The 22136-nt window shown below is 37.3% G+C and overlaps 1 protein-coding gene across 1 annotated transcript; it reads right to left on the bottom strand.

Annotated features, from left to right (window-relative positions):
- Positions 1–3903: 3903 nt before the first annotated feature.
- LOC120174909 lies at positions 3904–20292 on the bottom strand. Its single transcript, XM_039181633.1, has 5 exons — positions 20159–20292; positions 20060–20066; positions 17186–17554; positions 4287–4520; positions 3904–4125 (listed from the first exon to the last, which is right to left on the bottom strand). Exons 1-5 carry the CDS (start codon positions 20290–20292, stop codon positions 3904–3906), a joined length of 966 nt encoding a protein of 321 aa, XP_039037564.1.
- Positions 20293–22136: the final 1844 nt, after the last annotated feature.

The following is a 22136-nucleotide window of genomic DNA, read 5'->3' as shown; positions in this document are numbered from 1 at the left end:
TCTCCTTCTCAAAACTTACCCCCTTAAAAGCATCACCTGCAGTACCCACAACCTCGAAATTTGGAGCACTTGTTCCATCTTTGGAATCCACACACCAAGAGCCACCCCCCACCATGGCACCATCAATGAACGACCGAGTCTCTTTCTGCACTTTAGTTTGCACTTTAATGGAGAACTTCCGACCATTAAAAATAATAGATAATTTCTCTGGTATTGAAACTTCGGACTGGACTTCCAACAACATTCTAGCAACATCGAATCGATCACGGTTGGAAGTCTCTTTATCTATCTTAATAACCCCACCCCACAAACTCCCAATATCGAAGAAAAACTTATCACTCCAAATCGCAATAGGAACATCTTTCAGAGAGACCCAAACTTTGAACTTAAACCTATTTTCATAGCCTTCCATCAATTCCAACTCATCAAACCAAACACGAATCCACTCATCTCTTCTTAACCAACAAGACTGTCGATCTTTAACATTCTTGAACTGGATAATCATCCATAAGTCGTGCCAAATTCTTACCTTCACATCCAAGCCTTCTGCTCTGAAAGCTGCTTGAATAATATTGTCATTATACATATTCTTTATTTTGCCGACCAAACTGCTTGAACTCCATCCTAACTCCTTCTTAGGGATATGTATAAACCTGCTGCCCTCCGCAGGGTTAGCTGCTGATCTTACTACGCTGTCATCTACAACCGAAACATGAACCACATCATCAACACCGACATGGTTTCCCAAACCCTGGCCAACAGTCTTCAACACCAGCGACCCACCTCCTTCCAAAGCATTTTCAACTACCTCTTTAAACGACCTTGAGTCTCTAAAAGCTGGCTTCCAATCCTTTTTAAAACTTCTTTCCTTAGCCACCTTTTTGCTTAGGCTATCAGACTTTTTATCATGGAACACTCTAATCTTGAAACCATCCATCAGCATTCCTAACCGCCAAATTTGCTTCAGATCTATGTCTGAACCTTACAAACGCAAAAGTGGAACCCAACGATTTTCTCTTTAAACTCTTATACGCAATGTAAGCGTCCAAAACAACACCATAGTCCTGAAAAGCTTTCTTAAGAGAAGAGACTTGAATCTCTTGCTAACGAAATTGACAAACACCGTGAAACCTAACATACTGTTTAAATCCATCCCACTGATCGGTTATTACAATGGATAGATTTTAGTAACTTTTATACTTGAAAATAATTCAAACATTTTAATTTACAAGGATAGATTTTGATCATTCTGGTCCATAAGAGCAATTTAATAATCGACTCATAAGAGAATTTCGAACATTTTTTACACTCGAGGGCATTTTAGACATTTTATAAATTATAGTTGAGAGGCCCAATTTATAATATTTTTGTCTTATAATTTTTTCATCAAGTTTTGAGGCCAACTTTAGACATTTTTTACACTCGAGGGCATTTTAGACATTTTCGCAATTGAATTCAACGAACAATTTATTTAAATTTTTTTGATATTATTATATATATATAATGATAATTCAGTCACTTCCATTAATATAACAATCAAATAATCTATTAATTTAATTATCATTTTCACCTACCAATGACCAAATCAAATTGCACAAAAATTAAATTTTAAATGATATAATATGTTGACTTTAATATATATATATATATATATAATGAAATAAAGGTAATTATTTGATATATTGACGATTGAATTGGTTTTTTCATAAGCAATCTTAACTCATCTTCATATATCTTATTTTTAATTTTTTAATAACTATAGTAATTTGATTAATAAATAATTTATGTATAAATTATATTGAATATGAGTTTAATTCCTAGGATATTTTTAATTGGTTTATTTAAAAATTATATAAAATATAACAAAAATAAAAATTTAAATAAAATAAAATAATTTTTAATAAATCTTAACTGAATTACACTCATCAATTTAATAATAATAATAATAAGATAAATAATTTTCCTTTTTCTATTTATAAAATTATCAGGTATATATTGATAAAATTAACATTTACAATCTTCAAATAATTACCATTAGGTTTAATTGAAAAATAAGTGTACAAACAATATCTTTAGATATTTTAGGTGTTTAAAGTTTTTTCTTGTAAAAAATAAGTGTCTAAAGTTTTATTTTTTGTCAAAATATGTGCCTAACATTTTTAAAGTTACCATTTTAAGATCAATTTTGTCACAATCATTAAAAAATCCGTAAAAATTAGTCAACCAATCATTTTAATATTCTATATTCAATAACTAAATTGTTATTATAATAATTTTAAAGATGACATCTAATTATTGAATTTTGGTTTTATTTAAATATATTTTCTTATAATACAAAATAACTTTAGATCAATATAAGAGTAAGGTAAAGTAAATTAAATGACTTTTATTCGTATCAAAATCTATATGTAACGATGTTTGGTAACTAAATTTATATTTGTACTGTTTTAGTATATATATATATATAAATATAAATCTCAAATTAATATAGTACGAATTAGTAAAATATCAATTTTATATAAAATTAAAAATGTCTTAAACATCACTATAAATATTAAGATTATCAATATCGTACTGACAAATATATCATTTCCTTTATCATATTAACGTGTATATACATTTTGATAAATCTAGGTGTATATAAGGTAGCATCTATTCAAGGAATTTTAATCTTTTGACAATGAACGCTCATACTCCTGGTATACTCGGTGCTCGAACCCGAGATCTCAAGAGATAACAACAAATCTCTTAATCACTAAGAGTTCAAGGACTTTCAACATTTTGAAAATGAATGCTCATACCTCTGGTATACCCGATGCTCGAACTCGAGATCTCAAGAGATAACAACAAATCTCTTAGCCACCGTGAGTTCAAGGACGTTCAACCTTTTGACAATGAATGCTCATACATCTGGTATACCTGGTACTCGAATCCGACATCTCAAGAGATAACAACAAATCTCTTAACCATCGAGAGTTCAAGGACGTTCAACCCTTTAACAATGAACGCTCATACATCTAGTATACCTAGTGCTCAAACTCGAGACCTTAAAAGATAACAATAAATCTCTTAACCATCGATGTCGCTTTATTCGTACTAGTGTATATTATTAGTGGTGAAATTATTGATTTAAGTTTTATTGACATATTTAATTTTTTATGTATATAATTTAATTTTTATTTTTTAAATATAATATATTTCAGTTACATATGTAGAAATATATTTATATACAATTACAAAATTATTAACTAGATTAAAAAATAAATTTAATGATTATATGTATATAATTATAAAAAAATATATAACAAATTTTAAGTTTAAACTAAATATTAATTTTTTTCAATCATGTAATAATTATTTAACTTGTTGCAATTAGTTAGTGTTGATTTATGTTCTTGGTCCCAAGTTTAGTTACTTCTAAATCTAATTCTTATTTTTTTTATTAAAAATCTTGTACCGATCACAATTTAATCTGAATAATATTATTTTAATTGTACATTAATTATTAAATTTAGTGCAATGTTTGAGTGTTAACACATGCATAGGTTTTAGATGTCATCATTAGAATTCACTTATATCCAATGTAAAATTAAGATTTTTACATATTTTTACAACCGTTGGATGGGGAAAATCAAAAACTAAGATTAACTCATTGTTTTTTTAGTGAATATCTTGTCATTTTTTGTTGTTAATTTCAACATTTGATTTTTCTCATCCATCGATATTTTTTTTTTGGATAATTCCATTCATTACCCAAGAAGCAGAAGTCCTGCTACAAAATACAGTGTACATAAGACAACAACCATAAAATAATCAGCAAAGCTAAACAAAATCGCAGCAGAAAAAAAAAGGGAGAAAGACTCAATTAAGAAATGCCCCAACTAGTATATAGGTCGGCATTTCTCAAGTCAGCTCTGTCAACAGGCTTTTCGAATAATCGAATTTGAACGGTTTCCTTAATATCTTGTAGAACATCCTCCACCGACCTCGGACTGCCCCCAAACAATCTGTTGTTTCTCTCTTTCCAGGTACAATAGACATGACCATTCCAGGAGCTTGAGAATCATAACAAAGAGAGACTTTCCTTTGAGGCAATGGATCGCCCAAGCCAGCTCTCCATTCTAACTACCAACTATTCGAGACACATGACACAAAACGAGGATAGATCCCTAAAGGCTTCTTGCAAAACTACAACAAAAAAATAAGTGCTCTCTAGACTTTGCCTCAAGACCACACAGGACACAATTGACATCATCAATGTCTAGTCCCATTTTTTGAAGTCTTACCCGCGTAAGAAGACGATTTAACAAAGTCATCCATGTAATAACACTCTGCTTGGGAATACGCCCTGAGAACCAAACCAAGTGTTGCCAAGGGACCTTGGGCACTGCAATACGCATGCTTTCCCAGATTCGTCTCACACTAAGGTCAGAAACCAAGCCAGCAAGAATGTGAGAGATAGCAGGCCTAATTTTCAAAAGGCATTTGAAGCTCCAGCTAACATTATTGGGAATGTTCAACTGCCAAAAGTCATCGCTTTTTATTTATCACATAGGATCGCAACCAAGCCACCCAAAGAGAGCCCTCGTTAGCTAATAGTTTTCTGATTAAGTGCACAATGCATGCCTTATTCCAACCACCAATATCCTATACACCCAAACCCCCTTCTAACTTCGTTAAGCAAACTTTCCTCCAGCTAACATGAGTACCTTTCGCAGGCAAATCAGATCCCTTCCAAAAAAATCTAGAACATAGTTGTTCAATTGTTCTAATAATCTCCTTTGGTAAGATAAGGTGCCTACACCAAAAGTTTGCCATACTAAATAAAACAACCCGAACCAACTGCAGTCTACCAGCAAAACTGAGGTTCTTATTGGCCCACAAATTCAATTTAGCTTTGATCTTGTCAATGAGGCTATGACAGTCCTTCACGGATAACTTCCTAGACACTAATGGAACACCCAAGTATCTCACCGGGAGATGTTAACTTCCTAAAAAGGCTACTTTTAAAGCATTTTTCACTTAAGTTATTGTTTGTTTAAAAGCTCATTTTAGTCATTTTAGGATCATGTAGTTGCATATAGTTGCATTTGTGGTGGTTGTACTATTTTATTTCTCAATGGTGCTGTTTGAGGGAAAGGTGCAGTTTGTCTATGGTGTGTAGGGAATAGCAAGAAAAAGGATTCTTTGGGAAGTAATGCCGCGGCATCACACGTTGCTAGAGCAGATTGAAATGCCTTGGCATTTCTGGCGCAGAAAAAGACAAAAAGATATTTCTGCATAAGGACAGTTGGCACTGGACAGCTGTCTCTGCACGTGAAGGACTGCTGTAACCGCCTGCCAGAGCTGCCAATGTACCACTGCCACTTGGAGGATAAGATTCATGCACAAAATGTGATTCTAGGGGTATGAGGGGTATTTTGCACCCAACAAACTCATCATTACCCCTAGATATTTTATTTATTATATATGACACCTCATGGGAGAGAGAGAAAGAGAGGACGGTGAGCACACGCATAGAGCAGAAAAATCAGATTTTTATTTTCTCTTTTTCCTTTCTTCTTCCCTGGAATATTCCTCCATTGATAAAGCTCCAAGGAGTGGCAAGCTAGGCACCGAAAGGAGTTAGCAAGCTAGGTGGTTCGTGGTGGCCGAGAGGAGACCTCCGGTGGTGCGTCGAAGGCTTCTTCTCACTTCCCTTTTTGCTGCTATTTCTTTATATTATTTTGTGGGTTGTTGGAACAAATTTTCATGACTTTGTGTTTGGATATTTCGAACCCCACCATGAACTAACTTATTTGGTGGTGGTTGGTTGAATGGTTGTTTAAACTTTATTTTTAATGGTATATTTAAGTTTATTTTGGTTCTTTATTTGCTTTGCTTATGAATGCTTCACCATCTAGGCTTGTAAGAGGCATGGAAATGTCCATCTCTTAGATGAAGGTTAGGTATTCGGAAGAATCCTAAACTAAAAATACTTGTAAGTATTCGGAAGAAACGCAAGATAAGATCCTCATAAGCAATGGGTTATGGTATTTTCAAGGGGCTTTGAACTGGCCTAGGAATATTATAACTTAATCCCTTAGATCTCGGAAGAGACTAGGATAGGATTTCAACGACTAAAAAGGGTGTCTTCATCAATAGGGTAGGCTGTCCAACATCGTTGAGTGAGAGCAGATGCCTTGGCATCCTATTCTGTTAAGTTCTTTTGAACACCTTAGGAAAGCCCTGTCGAGTAAGTAAAGACAAGATAGCTTAGATATACTTGAGAAATAAGTTTAGCAATCTTAGACCAATCCTTAACATTCATTTCATTGGAAGCTTGTCACGTGAGGATTATTTTCTTCTTATTTTATTTATCTTTTTATTTACTGTTTTTACCAATTCTCATTGCCTTAACATTTCACCATACTCAACATTAAACATCCATCATTGCCACTGTATTTCCATTTGCTACACCATCACACCATCAATCCGCATCCACCAGCATACACATATCCATTGCCGTGACATTTGTATATATCAAGACTAACTATACTTAGATAGAATATTGCATTGCTTTGGTTAGACTTTTGTGATTTCACCCAATCCCTGTGGAGATGATACTCACTCATCATTATATTACTTGAGCGATTGTGTATACTTGCACATTATTTGCATATATTTTATAGTACTCACAACACGCGAACAAGTTTTTGACGCCGTTGCCGGGGACTGGCAGCCTGAAGTTATTTAGTTTTGCCAGAGCATTTTATTTTGTTTTGCATTTTTATTTTTGTATAGTTTACTTGATATTTTTGTTTTATTTTTCAGGTTTATTTAGTGTATGCCTAGAAGAAATTCTGAAGAGCCTTTGGAGCCAATAGAACCTGAGATTGAAAGACTCTTTAGAAGAAGAAGACGTGCTCAAAGAAATATGTATGAGATTGGAAACCAAGGCATTGGTCAAGATGACGGAAATCAGAATGCCGAGGCATTAAACAATGTTGAACCTGCTATCAGGCCTCGTGTTATTCGAGATCATTTAAATCCGATGTTGGATGATCTGAATCCTGGGATTGTGGCACCCGAAATTCAATCTGCACATTTCGAGCTGAAACCAGTCATGTTCAACATGTTGAATTCCATTGGGTAGTTTGGGGGTATGCCAACTGAAGATGCCAGGCAGCACATTCGTAATTTTCTGAAAGTTTGTGATTCTTTCCGCCAAGAAGGAGTGCATGAGGATTTTATGAAATTAAAGTTTTTTCCGTATTCATTGCGTGACCGAGCAAGGGCTTGGTTGAGTGGTGTACCAGCCGGTTCGATGGAATCATGGGCCGATCTTTGCAAGAGCTTCTTATTGAGGTACAACCCACCGAATATGAATACGCAGCTAAGGAATGAAATATCATCTTTTCGCCAGGGCGATGACGAACCCATGTATGAGTGTTGGGATCGTTACAAGAGTTTGCTTCGAAAGTGTTTAAATCATGGTTTTCATGATTGGACTCAAGTAGTCATGTTCTATAATGGAGTCAATGCACCCACGAGGATGTTACTGGATGCCTCGGAAAATGGGACATTGTTGGATAAATCACCTACGGAGGCGTTTGCTATCTTGGACAGAATTGCTAACAATGATTATCAATTTCCTTCCTCAAGACTTGGGAGTGGGAGGAGAGCACCTGGAGCATTCGAGTTAGAAGCCAAAGATTCGGTGTCCACTCAACTCTCCGCTATTACTAATATGTTGAAGAACTTACAATGTTCCACTGATGTGAAGGAAGTGAAAACAACTAGTCTGGCATGTCTGTTATGCCAAGGCAATCATCACGAGAGCGAATGCCCAACCAACCATGAGTCCATCAACTTTATTGGTAATTACAATCGAGGCAACAACAATCCTTACTCAAACACTTATAATGCTGGATGGCGTCAGCATCCTAATTTTTCATGGGGAAATCAAGGAGCCCACAATGCTAATCAACCTACTAGGCAGCAGAATCACAATGAGCCTCAAAGTTACCAAAATGCTATGCCACGGCATAATGCTAACAAAGGAGCTTCATCTTCAGCGAGCATAAGTTCCTTAGAAGCTACAATTCCAGAATTCATATCTACTACGAAGACAATGCTGCAAGACCATTCTACTTCAATTAAGAATCAATGAGCTTTACTTCATAGTCAAGGCGCCTTACTTCAAAGCCATAGCTCGTCTCTGAGAGCTTTGGAAGGTCAAGTTGGTCAGATTGCTACGGCATTGCAAGAGCGTCAGCAAGGACGTTTTCCAAGTGATACTGAAGTCACTAAAGGGCCTGGAAAAGAGCACTGCAATGTGTTAACTCTTAGGAGTGGAACGCAAATCAATCGACAAGTCAATGATAGTGGGCCACAGCATGATGATTCTAATCCCACTACTGAAGCTGAATTACAAGATGATAGAGTTTCTGAGAAGGACAAGGAGGAGGATTCTGCCAAGGTACCAGATTCTGATGCCAAGGCAAAAGAAAATTGTATGCCTACAGCTAAGGAAGCTAGACCTCCCCCACCCTTCTCGCAAAGATTGAAGAAGCACAATGATGAAGTTCAGTTCAAGAAGTTCGTAGACATTCTTGATCAGTTCCATATCAATATACCTCTCTTGGAAGCTGTTGAACAGATGCCGATGTATGCCAAATTTCTGAAGGACATCTGTACCAAGAAGAGGAAAGTAGAGACTGTTGCCACGGCAACAGAATTTTGTTCTTCATTGAGTAAGTTGCTGCCAAAGAGAAATGATCCGGGCAGCTTCATTATTCCTTGTTCAATTAGAGCTAATTTCGTTGGAAAGGCTTTATGTGATCTTGGTTCAAGTGTCAACTTAATGCCGAAATCGATATTCTTGAAGCTTGGCATAGGAGATGCAAGACCCACCTCAGTTATTTTACAACTGGCCGACAAATCCCATGTTAAATCTGAAGGGAGAGTCGAGGATGTCATAGTAAGGGTGGACAAGTTTGTGTTTCCAGTCGACTTCTTAATTCTGGACTGCGAAGTTGATGCCAAGGCACCAATCATTCTGGGAAGACCTTTCCTAGCCACTGGACGTATCTTGATAAACTGTGAAAAAGGTGAACTCACCATGAGAGTGGCTGATCAGTGTGTAACTGTCAATGTTTTTAGAACGCTCAAATATGTTGATGACACTGAAGAATGCCAAGGCATTTCTGAATTGAACTCAGTGATTGAAGAAGAGACTGAACATCTTTTCCAGAACAACTTCATTCAGCTAGCAGAAAATGAATATTGGGTGGATGATGAAAGCTTAGTGGAGTCCGACGACTTTCCAATTTTGGAGGAGCAATCTAGCTTAGTACAAGTTAGATCAGGTATGAATTTTGAACCTCTGAATTTTGATGAATTCATTTCTCCTAAGCCTTCATTATTGCATGCACCCAATCTAGAGCTTAAGACTTTGCCAGGGCATCTTAAATATGTTTACTTAGGTAGCGATGAAACTTTACCGGTGATTATTTCTGCTAACCTTACTGCTAACCAAGAGCAAAGTTTGTTAAGTGTTTTGATACAGCATAAGAAAGCAATTGGTTGGACTATGGCCGATTTGAAAGGCATTAGTCCCACGATCTGCATGCACAAGATTCTGCTAGAAGATTACCACGGCAATTCAATTGAACCACAAAGAAGACTCAACCTGTTATAAAGCAAGTAGTGATGAAAGAAATTCTGAAATGGCTTGATGCTGGAGTGATCTACCCTATCTCCAATAGCTCATGGGTGAGCCCTGTCCAATGTGTTCCGAAGAAAGGAGGCACGACGGTGGTTACGAATGAGGATAATGAGTTATTACCCACTCGCACTGTTACCGGATGGAGGATATGCATGGACTATCGAAAACTCAACAAAGCTACGAAGAATGACCACTTTCCTCTACCTTTCATCGACCAAATGTTGGATCGATTGGCCGGTAAAGCATTCTATTGCTTTTTGGATGGGTACTCGGGGTACAATCAAATTGCCATCTCACCAGAGGACCAGGAGAAGACTACATTTACTTGTCCCTATGGCACTTTTGCCTTTAGGAGGATGCCTTTTGGACTCTGTAATGCCCCGGCAACGTTTCAACGTTGTATGCAAGCTATATTTTCAGATATGGTTGAGGATTTTCTGGAGATCTTCAGGGATGACTTTTCTGTTTGTGGGACAACTTTGAACGATGCCTCGGCAATTTAACAAAAGTTCTCAAGAGATACGAGGAGGCTGAGTTGGTCTTAAACTGGGAAAAATGTCACTTCATGGTGACTGAAGGTATTGTATTAGGCCACAAAATTTCACACAAGGGTATTGAGGTAGACAAGGCGAAAATTGAAGTGATTGAAAAATTGCCACCACCAACTTCGGTCAAGGGAATAAGAAGTTTTCTTGGACATGCTGGATTTTATAGAAGATTTATCAAAGACTTCTCCAAGATTTCTAAGCCCTTGTGCACATTGCTTCAACAAAACCAACCCTTTGTGTTTGACGAATTATGCCTCGGCACATTTACTGAGCTGAAACGACAACTGATCTCGGCACCCATTGTAGTCCCTCCCGACTGGACATCACCATTTGAGCTGATGTGTGATACAAGCGACTATGCCGTAGGAGCTGTTTTAGGGCAATGCCGAGGTAAAATTTTTCATGTTATTTATTACTCTAGCCGCACTTTAAATGAAGCACAATTGAACTACACCACCACTGAGAAAGAATTACTTGCCGTGGTATTTGCTTTCGATAAATTTAGACCTTACCTAATAGGCACTAAAGTTATTGTTCACACTGATCATTCGGCTATAAAATACTTAGTGAACAAAAAGGATGCCAAGCCTAGACTTATTAGGTGGATCTTACTTTTGCAAGAATTTGACTTAGAGGTGGTAGATAGAAAAGGAACTGAAAATCAAGTTGATGATCACTTATCTAGGCTAGAGAACAATTCTGAATGCCATGACACTGTAGATATCCAAGAGGAATTTCCTGATGAGAAAATTTTATATACCGCGGCAATCTCGTGGTACGCTGACCTTGTTAATTTTCTTGTTAGTGGAATTGTGCCTTTTGATTTGAATAGTCAGGCTAAAAAGAAGTTCAAGCACGATACAAGGCACTATTTTTGGGATGAGCCATATCTGTTCAAACATTGTGCCGATCAGCTCATTAGACGATGTGTACCTGAAGAGGAGCAAAGTAATATTTTGTACCATTGTCATTCAGCCCCAAGTGGAGGCCATTTTGGTGGAACAAGGACTGCTGCTAAGGTCCTGCAATCAGGCTTTTACTGGCCAACTTTGTTTAGAGATACCCAAGCATTTTACAAAGGATGTGATCGATGCCAACTGACTGGAAACATCTCCAGACGACATGAGATGCCGCTGCAAAATATTTTGGAGATAGAGCTGTTTGATGTGTGGGGCATCGACTTCATGGGACCATTCCCATCTTCTGAAGGAAAATTATATATATTGCTTGCTGTGGATTATGTGTCAAAGTGGGTGGAAGCAATAGCAACTTCAAAGAATGACTCCAAGACCGTACTCAAGTTTTTGCACAAGTATATTTTCACTCGGTTTGGAGTACCTCGTGCTATCATCAGTGATGAAGGAACCCATTTTGATAACAAGTTGATTGTCAAGGCATTGCTGAGATATGGAGTTCGACACAAGATTGCAATGGCATATCATCCGCAGACAAATGGACAAGCTGAGAAATCTAATCGAGAGATCAAGCAGATTTTAGAGAAAGTAGTGAACACAAAGCGAAAGGATTGGTCGCCAAAGTTGGATGAAGCACTTTGGGCGTACAGAACAGCATTCAAAACTGCTTTGGGGATGTCACCCTTCAAGTTAGTGTATGGTAAAGCTTGTCATCTCCCGGTTGAGCTTGAACATAAAGCTTATTGGGCTATCAAGCGATTGAATTTCGATGCTCAACTAGCTGGGGAGCAGAGATTATTAGAACTTAATGAAATGGAAGAGTTTAGAGCACAAGCATATAAGAATGCTCGGATATACAAGGAGAAAACCAAGAAGTGGCATGACCAAAAACTGATGCCACGGCATTTTCATGTGGGGCAACAAGTCTTGCTTTACAACTCCAGACTTAAACTCTTTCCTGGGAAGCTAAAATCTCGATGGTCAGGGCCATTTGAGGTGCATTATGTCTATCCCCATGGAGCTGTTGACATCAAGAGAATAGACAATGGGAAGATCTTCAAGGTCAATGGCCAGCGTCTGAAAGCCTACAATGGAATTACACCACCGCACAACAAGGACGTGTTACGGCTGCACGATACTGAAGCGTGCCCAGAGGAGAACCAAAATTCGATGCCTCGGCATTGAATTTGTGTCTGTGCATAAATAAAGTTTAACATTCAAGTTTTTTCTTTAGTTTTATTTTATTTTATTTTGTAATTAATTTTTGATCTGATTTGTAGGGACCACACTGTTGCAAACCGTACAAGGAGCGGTTACCAAAGGGAGGAAAGGACAAAGCATTAATTGGAGAGATATTCTTTTGATTTGTTTCTTTTTAATTTAATTTCTGACATTTCTTTTCTCTTTTCACAGTTTTTATCCCATCACATCATTGCTTTTTGGCAGTTTTTCCTTCCCATACACGCACAACCCCCACCCACTAATTTCTCTCTTAACCATCCTATCACCCATTTTCCCTCCCAAATTTTTAAATTTTTCTTTTATATTTCATTATTAATTTTTCTCTTTCATTTTAACTTTTACCTTTTCTCTTTCTTTCATTCATCTTCTTTCTTTGTTATTTCTCCATAGCCGAAATACATCCAAGTTTTTAAAGCTTTCAAAAGCTTCTTCCTTTTTCATTTTTCTTACTTCAAAAACACTGAAAATGGTGCGCTCAAGACCAGATCCAACCGACACGACCGCTTGGTAACAGTTTGAGAACGATGAGGCTAAGGCTCGGTTCCAAAACTTCAAGAACCGAAAACTCTTTTTTGAGTTAGTATTTATTTTTACCGAGGAAACCGATGGTGGTTTTGGACCCGATGTTATGGACATCGTGACGCCACTAAAATGGCAGAAGTTTGCTCGTTATCCTGGTTCGGTGAACGCCTCATTAGTTAAGGAGTTCTATGCGAATATTTCCAAGCCCAATCAACACTCCATCTTCGTTCGAGGTAAGCAAATCCGTTTTACATCCATTGCTATTAATCGTTATTTTCATTTGCAGGATGTTGTGGATAACCATGCCACGTTCGAAGAGGAAGCCGATAGCAACACATACGATGGGGTCTTGGAGGACCTTTGTTTCGAAAACAATGAGTGGAATGGTCGCCAGACGAACTGATACTCAGTCAACCGGGAACGTCTTCAGCCGCACGTAAAGCTATGGAATCACTTTCTCAAGCACAAACTCATGCCCACCTCCCACAACACTACGATATCACTTTCACGCTTATTGCTTTTACATTCTATAATGGTATCCCGTTCGATCGATGTGGGTCGTATCATTGTTCAGCAAGTTCATGACTGTTTGGGTAAAAAGGCAAGTGCTTTGGTGTTTCCTAATTTAATTACCGCTTTATGTTGTAAGAAAAAAGTTGAGGAAAATGCTTTTGATGAAATTTTACCTGGATTATCGGGCATCACTAGGGCTAGACTTCCACTGTTGTTGGGAATTGAAAATCCCAAGTCTAATGACCCTGTTCATGAGCAATCTGCAGGTGCTATATAATCGAATGCCGAGGCAAGGTTACTTGCTCTCGAGGAAGCTGTGACGCAGACTCAAGCTCAACTGCATGCTTTACACGGTGACATCCGTAACTTCTTTGGATATGTGAAGCATAGAGATGTTGTGGTGGAATCATTCTTTCAAGAAATCATTCCCCACGGACAACGGAATTTTCCTGGATTCCCAGACGAAATTTGTCGGCATTTAATGCCGAGGCATCTCCAGAGCCTGAGCACGATGCACCTGATCCTCCTGCTGATAACCCTACTCCTGATATACACCGGTCCAAGACTCCTGAATATCCGCCCACTGTCCCTGTCGAAGAAACACCTAGCCCCGTCCCAGCACCCAATCCTTCTCCTACACAACGTAGTGGTCGCCGCACCAAGACCACGGCTGGACGCATTGCGCACTATTACTCCAATTCTTCAGAGTCCAGCCCAGCACCTATCCGGAAGCGCACCCGACGAGGAGCTGCTAGCACCTCCAAAGCACCACCATCACGTAAACATTGAGGTACCTCTCTTGCATCTATTTTCATTTAGTTGCATTGCATTGCATTGCATAACATATAGTTTATAGATAGTTTAGTTCTTTTTAAAGCATTGAGGACAATGCTTCCCTTAAGTTTGGGGGAGGTATTGTTCTTGGTAGGGCATATGCATGATAGCATTAGCATAGTATTATGCCATGGCATCAGTAAATGGTATGACAGTTAGATAAAATGTTTTGAGGATACCCGATGATGATAATTTTGTTAGGTTAGAATCTGAATGTAAATGACTGTTGAGAATGATAGAACTCACTCTAGGGCTTGATGCTTGGTGAAAAATATTTACACGATTTGTATGTTCTCTATACTTAGAAAATTTAGGAAATTTTTATGAAGGAACTTTAGTTAGTCTTGGCATTGAAATATAGTATGGTGTTTAAAAGGAAAATAAAAAACAAACTCCCTTAGAAATGAAACTGTGAATAAATGCTTAAGCATAGCTGTAGAGGGACACTCCTCTTTGCCGTGGCATTTCCTGGAACTTTCTTAATAAATGGAAGCCTCGTGCATATGAGTGAATGAAAGAAGTCACGGGATGACTCTACTTAACTAGCTCGGGGATGGAAGGTATGCTCCCTTTCATCTAGAGTGTGGGAGAGTAGGTGTGATGAGCTGACTCCCTTCGTAACAGCATCAAAAAAAAGGGAGTAAAAATGTGCTTAATGATAAGTAAATGCCTTGACAAAAACTAGAGAACTTGATTAGAAATTGTCTAAATTTGCTAAGTATAGATTGGATACAATCACGCACACACACTACCACAAAGGATTTTGACCTAGGGAAAGGTACTTGAATTCTTGATAAATCTAGCATGTTGAAGCCTATCGTTCTGAGGGTTGAAATTCAATTTTGTCCTACTGTCTTACTATCGAACTTTGCCATGGCATTATGCTTATGTAACTACTATCCATTGCTTGAGGACAAGCAATAGCTTAAGTTTGGGGGTGTGTTAACTTCCTAAAAAGGCTACTTTTAAAGCCTTTTTCACTTAAGTTATTGTTTGTTTAAAAGCTCATTTTAGTCATTTTAGGATCATGTAGTTGCATATAGTTGTATTTGTGGTGGTTGTACTATTTTATTTCTCAATGGTGTTGTTTGAGGGAAATGTGCAGTTTGTCTATGGTGTGCAGGGAATAGCAAGAAAAAGGATTCTTTGGGAAGTAATGCCGCGGCATCACACGTTGCTAGAGCAGATTGAAATGCCTTGGCATTTCTGGCGCAGAAAAAGACAAAAAGATATTTCTGCATAAGGACAGTTGGCACTGGACAGCTGTCTCTGCACGTGAAGGACTGCTGTAACCGCCTGCCAGAGCTGCCAATGTACCACTGCCACTTGGAGGATAAGATTCATGCACAAAATGTGATTCTATGGGTATGAGGGGTATTTTGCACCCAACAAACTCATCATTACCCCTAGATATTTTATTTATTATATATGACACCTCATGGGAGAGAGAGAAAGAGAGGACGGTGAGCACACGCATAGAGCAGAAAAATCATATTTTTATTTTCTCTTTTTCCTTTCTTCTTCCTTGGAATATTCCTCCATTGATAAAGCTCCAAGGAGTGGCAAGCTAGGCGCCGAAAGGAGCTAGCGAGCTAGGTGGTTCGTGGTGGCCGAGAGGAGACCTCTGGTGGCGCGTCGAAGGCTTCTTCTCACTTCCCTTTTTGCTGCTATTTCTTTATATTATTTTGTGGGTTTTTGGAACGAATTTTCATGACTTTGTGTTTGGATATTTCGAACCCCACCATGAACTAACTTATTTGGTGGTGGTTGGTTGAATGGTTGTTTAAACTTTATTTTTAATGGTATATTTAAGTTTATTTTGGTTCTTTATTTGCTTTGCTTATGAATGCTTCACCATCTAGGCTTGTAAGAGGCATGGAAATGTCCATCTCTTAGATGAAGGTTAGGTATTCGGAAGAATCCTAAACTAAAAATACTTGTAAGTATTCGGAAGAAACGCAAGATAAGATCCTCATAAGCAATGGGTTATGGTATTTTCAAGGGGCTTTGAACCGGCCTAGAATATTATAACTTAATCCCTTAGATCTCGGAAGAGACTAGGATAGGATTTCAACGACTAAAAAGGGTGTCTTCATCAATAGGGTAGGCTGTCCAACATCGTTGAGTGAGAGCAGATGCCTTGGCATCCTATTCTGTTAGGTTCTTTTGAACACCTTAGGAAAGCCCTGTCGAGTAAGTAAAGACAAGATAGCTTAGATATACTTGAGAAATAAGTTTAGCAACCTTAGACCAATCCTTACCATTCATTTCATTGGAAGCTTGTCACGTGAGGATTATTTTCTTCTTATTTTATTTATCTTTTTATTTACTGTTTTTACCAATTCTCATTGCCTTAACATTTCACCATACTCAACATTAAACATCCATCATTGCCACTGCATTTCCATTTGCTACACCATCACAGCATCAATCCGCATCCACCAGCATACACATATCCATTGCCGTGACATTTGTATATATCAAGACTAACTATACTTAGATAGAATATTGCATTGCTTTGGTTAGACTTTTGTGATTTCACCCAATCCCTATGGAGACGATACTCACTCATCATTATATTACTTGAGCGATTGTGTATACTTGCACATTATTTGCGTATATTTTATAGTACTCACAACACGCGAACAAGTTTTTGGCAGACTACCCAAATTAAAATCGGTAATGTCCTTAATTGTAGAACACTGCTGTGAAGAAATTCCAGCAGAATAAATTTCACATTTGCTAGAATTCAACTTTAGACCCGATATCGAATAAAAAATGTCCAGGATAGCTTGCACCCCTATGAAAGAGTCCATGGAGCCTTTACAAAAGACGAGCAAATCGTCCGCAAAGCAAAGGTGAGTGGGCCCAATTTTTTTACACTTAGGGTGATACTTAAACACCCCCTTAGCAGCAGCTAGGTTTAAAAGTCTAGATAAAACATTCATAGCCAGAACAAAAATATAAGGGGAAAGTGGGTCCCCCTGCCTAACACCCTGAGCACCCTTGAAGTAACCAACTAGGCTACCATTAAGAACAATTGAATAACTAGGCCCCGTAATAAATGTCCATATCCAGCCAATAAATTTTTCAGGTAAACCCAAAGCATGCAAGATGATCCTCACAAATTCCCAATCTAAATAATCGAAAGCCTTTTGCAAATATATTTTGAGAGCACATCTAGGCGAAATATTATTCCTAGAATAGCCTCTAACAAGTTCCTGAGCAAAAAGTGTGTTATCTACAATGCTTCTCTCATTCACAAAAGCAGACTGATTCATAGAGATCATGCTAGGGAAAATAACAGACAATCGATTCACCAAGATCCTAGTAGCAGTTTTGTAAATGACCGAGCAACAAGAAATGGTTCTATAATCCTTAACCATATTCGGGTTGGAGATTTTAGGGACCACGACTACAGTAGTAGTGTAATACCCCAACCCGTATCCGAGTCTGAGGTGTCACATTGACTTTTCAAAACTTTGTTCTTTACAAATCCACTAAAATCTTAATTTCATCATTTAAGAAAATGAGTATTTTACATTAATAATTACAATCAATTTGTTTCTTTAAAACTATTAGATCATATTCAATTTAAAATCTTGTAACTACATGTCAATTAACTCTATAAACAAAATACATATGTTCAATATGTTTCTGATCTGATCATCGTAAGAAAAATACTGACATGTCTTGCTTATCGCTACTCCACTCTCGTTTCTCATACCTACGTGTGAAATAATCACATGCTAAGTCGTTGACTTAGTGAGGCATAAAACATATAATAAAACTCGAACTCGTAATCATGCTTGAACAATTTCTACTAATATATCACATACAAGCATCACACCCACATATACATATACTAATTCCTACTATGCACATTTCATATATTCATCTATAAAATAATTATCCATATGCACACATATCATCCCTCACTTCATAACTTTATCATCTTATTATCATACTTTCACATACATACACATCATTTTACCAAACAAACATATAGTATCACATAGCATTTTTCTCATATTATATCCTTTATTTTAGCCCATGCATACATGTGAGAATTGTAGATATGTGAGTCTATTGAGGTTGTGCACTATGATGTCACCACAACTCGTTAGGGTCCCACTAGGGGATATGAATTTATCCCGAATGACCACTATGAAATATCTCGAATGATCACTGTATGTCCCGAAGAACCGCGTAGACCCTCGACTCTTAGCATGCCAACTATACCTATAACTCTCGTATCATATAACATGGGCATTTTCACTTATATCATTTCACATATACGCTTTCATATTACATGTCATATAAGCTCATAGCTTCTTTTCATATTCTCATAGGATCACATAGCTCATATCTTATACCTTGTTTTCTCATATTCACATATATCATGTCATATGGCTCATATCTTTCTCATGCAGTCACATAGCACATACTTCTCATATCATTACATTCAAAAGCATGTTAACATATATAATCATGCATACATACAATTCATGTCATTCATATACGTATAATCATATATTCATGCATTCTAATATAGGAAATAGACTTGTCGCAAGTCTTGTTTCATTTAGCACCATAGACTAACTAATATGCACTCACTTGGGCCTCACTAAGTTCCAATCCACTTTTATGATTTCCTTTCTTTCGATCGAATCTTAACTTGATAATCATTCTGGAACTTGTTCGTGCTCGATATCTATATAATCATACATTGATACATATTAGTAACCAATTGATATACTTTAATCTATCATTTCTTAGAATGAAAGAAAGATTTATTCCATTTCCCATTGAAGTGCATCGATACATTCTAGAGTGTATTGATGCATCCTTTAACATGTGCATCGATGTATCCTTTAACATGTGCATCGATACACTACCCATGCATTGATACATCAATCACCTTCGATGTTTTCATTTTAAGGGGGTGCATCGATGCACTCCTTATGCATCGATGCACTAATTGCATTCGATGTTTCTTCTTTAAAGAGTGCATCGATACACATTGAATGTGCATCGATACACTTTGCCCAGAATTTGCATTTTAAGCCCGAAAACCATCAACTTTTCACTCAATTCTTCTATTTTAAGCCCCTATCATGTCATTAAACTCAACTAATATTAATTAAACTAACTTATATCCCTATAAACAATCTTTATCTTCCATATCGCATCATGATTCTTAAAATTTAAGAATCTTACTAAACTTTCAACTTTGTTATTAATCCTTTCTAACTTCATAAATCTCTTATTCTTATTGATGGCAAGTCAAATTCAACTTTCAATTCTTATTATAAACTCTATTTCAATATTTCACTCAAGAACTCCAAATCTTTATTCTTCATTAACTCCTTTATCTTTTGATTTTAAGATAACTTAAGCTTTCCTTAAGCTTAGTTAACCTTAAATTTAACCAGAAATTATCTAAATAGAAGACTTACCTTTTGTTTAAGCCTTCACGTATGAAGAAGAAAGAAGACAAGAGAACTCTGGAACCTTTTCTCTCTTCCCATATGGTTTTCTTATCTTATAAGGGAAAATAAAAATATTACTTGTCAATTGACAATTTTACCCTTTAATTCATTCCATAATTACTAAATAACCTTCATCATATATTTCCAATAAATCATTAAACTATTTAATTATCATACTTTAATCACCAATTTCTGAAAATTTTCAATCTAGTCACTAACCCAATATTGAGGAAATTACAAGTAGCATTAAAAGACGGTAACATAAAAGAATTTTCGAAGTAGTACCTGATAACTGCCACGAAATCATTCCCAACAATAGGCCAAGCATACTTGAAGAAGAAAGCATTAAAGCCATCCGGTCCAGGGGATTTGTTATTTCCTTACCCCCAAATAGCATCTTTAATCTCCACATCAGAAACGTCTTTGATTAAAACATCAGATGCACCTCTAGGCATGGAGAAATCAAGGAGGTCCTTGATGACATTAGCATTACAACACTTAACATCCGAGTTAGCCATCCCGAGTTATTTCTTGAAGAATCGAATGACCTCATTCGACATGTGCTCAAAAGAATCCAATTTAACCCCGTCTTGGTCATAAAGGACTCGGATAGTATTGCTCATCCTTTTGTTGCCACCATAGAGTGAAAAAAAACGTGTACCTTGATCACCATCCTTAATCCAGTCGACTTTAGCCTTTTTTGTAGAATAGCAACTCCGCATGCTCAAGGGCTTGGAGATCTCTTTTGACCGTCAATTCGTCTTTAATAAAATTGCCAGCATAACCAGAACACAAATTAGAGAATTGAATGCTTTTAAGTTCATCCCTCTTCCATTGAACCTGTCTCGAAATATCATGAAAGTGAGACTTATTAAGTTCTTTGAGATGACTTTTTAAATGTTTGAGCTTCAAAAAAAGAGACTGAGCTAGATTTCCAGTAACCGGAAGTTGCCACGAATCATTGACAATGGACAAAAAATTTGGGTGAATTGCCCAGAAATTAAAGAACTTGAAAGGCTTCGGCTTATCACTAGAGGCGTCCTTACGTAGGCAGACAAGGGTCGGGTAGTGATCTGAATCCCCAAGAGTTTGGAACTCCGCCACCGAGGACAGAAAAGCCATAACCCAGCTAGGATTGATGAGGAAAAGATCAAATTTGTGGGCCAAGTAAGAATCCTGTTGTTTGTTAGACCATGTGAATAAAGGGCCAGTAAACTGATGATCAAAAATTCCCAGCACTTCAACGCATCTCTGGAAATCAGACATATGAGAGAAAGTGGTAGAATTAATGGGATTCGAGTTTTCCTCCATATTTAGAATAACGTTGAAGTCACCGCCAACTAACCAAGCATCACTCCCCACAACATTAACCATTGCGCTAACATGATTCCAAAGCTGCATACGGGCAGAGCCATCATTTGAACCGTAGACGGCAGTAGTGAAGAAGTATTTATCACCAAAAATACACTTGATCGTGACACTCTGATCGAAAACAGAAATCATGGAGCAGTTTAAGTGATTTTGCCAAAGCACCCAAATTCTACCATTTTCAGCATGACTATAATTACAGCAGAAACCCCAGTCCACAAACTTCTTAGACAAAACTTCACCAGAATTGATTTCCTTAACTCTAGTTTCAATAAGGCATAAAACATTAATTTGGCATTTTACAACCCATTTCAGCGCTGCACTTTGCTTAAGGGGGCTATTGAAACCCCTAACGTTCCAAAAATATACTAACATACCAAAGTATAAGAGGAAGAAGCATCACCCCTTACCTCAATGTGCTTAACCTTACCAACATGTTCTTTCTTCTTAAACTTCATTTCCTGAACAATTTTTGAAACACCCAGAGCTGCACCCCTTTGTTTCCTACCAGAAACACCAGAGGGAACACTCACCAAACTGTCAGGATCAATGGAGTTGAGGATATCAAACTTATTCTTGGAAGCACCTCCAACAAATTTTCCATCCTTTGCTGGCCTACCCCTTACTCTTTTCATAGGAGGATTATTAGCTTGTTCAACGTCAAGCTGTTTGGCACTAAGGCCAGACACTGTATCACTTCCAACAACAACCCCATCAAAGCTCTCAGGACCAGCTCCAATGATAGTAGGGACCTTTTTGCCAGCAGCATCAGCCAAGGTACTATCAGAAAGAAAAACCAGATTATCAACTATAACAGAATGACCATCTAACTTTGAGGCCTCAGTGATCCTCGTAGTATCAACCAGATTGCTACAAGCAGTAGAAGCTTCAGCAAGAACAGGCTGTTTGTCAACTTTAACAAAAGTATCATCATGAGTAGTCAAATTGTTACCAATAATAACAGCCTGTGAACTCATATTAGCATTTGCATAAA

The sequence above is a fragment of the Hibiscus syriacus genome, unplaced genomic scaffold (genome assembly GCF_006381635.1).
Source record: "Hibiscus syriacus cultivar Baekdansim isolate YM2019G1 unplaced genomic scaffold, ASM638163v2 tig00112130_pilon, whole genome shotgun sequence".
In the NCBI taxonomy this organism is placed as follows: domain Eukaryota; kingdom Viridiplantae; phylum Streptophyta; class Magnoliopsida; order Malvales; family Malvaceae; genus Hibiscus; species Hibiscus syriacus.
The sequence above is the reverse complement of the archived record's forward strand: the minus strand, read 5'-3'. Positions and strand labels throughout refer to the sequence as shown.

What these genes read in the sequence shown, in the direction of transcription:
- LOC120174909 (XM_039181633.1), bottom strand. Translation starts at nt 20,292, where the DNA reads ATGGCTAACTCGGATGTTAAGTGTTGTAATGCTAATGTCATCAAGGAC. An exon ending in ACCTAGCTGCTGCTAAGGGG is followed by an intron (nt 4,521 to 17,185) that starts GTGTTTAAGTAT and finishes GACTTTTGGCAG; the next exon opens with TTGAACATTCCCAATAATGT. An exon ending in TAAATCGTCTTCTTACGCGG is followed by an intron (nt 4,126 to 4,286) that starts GTAAGACTTCAA and finishes AATAGTTGGTAG; the next exon opens with TTAGAATGGAGAGCTGGCTT.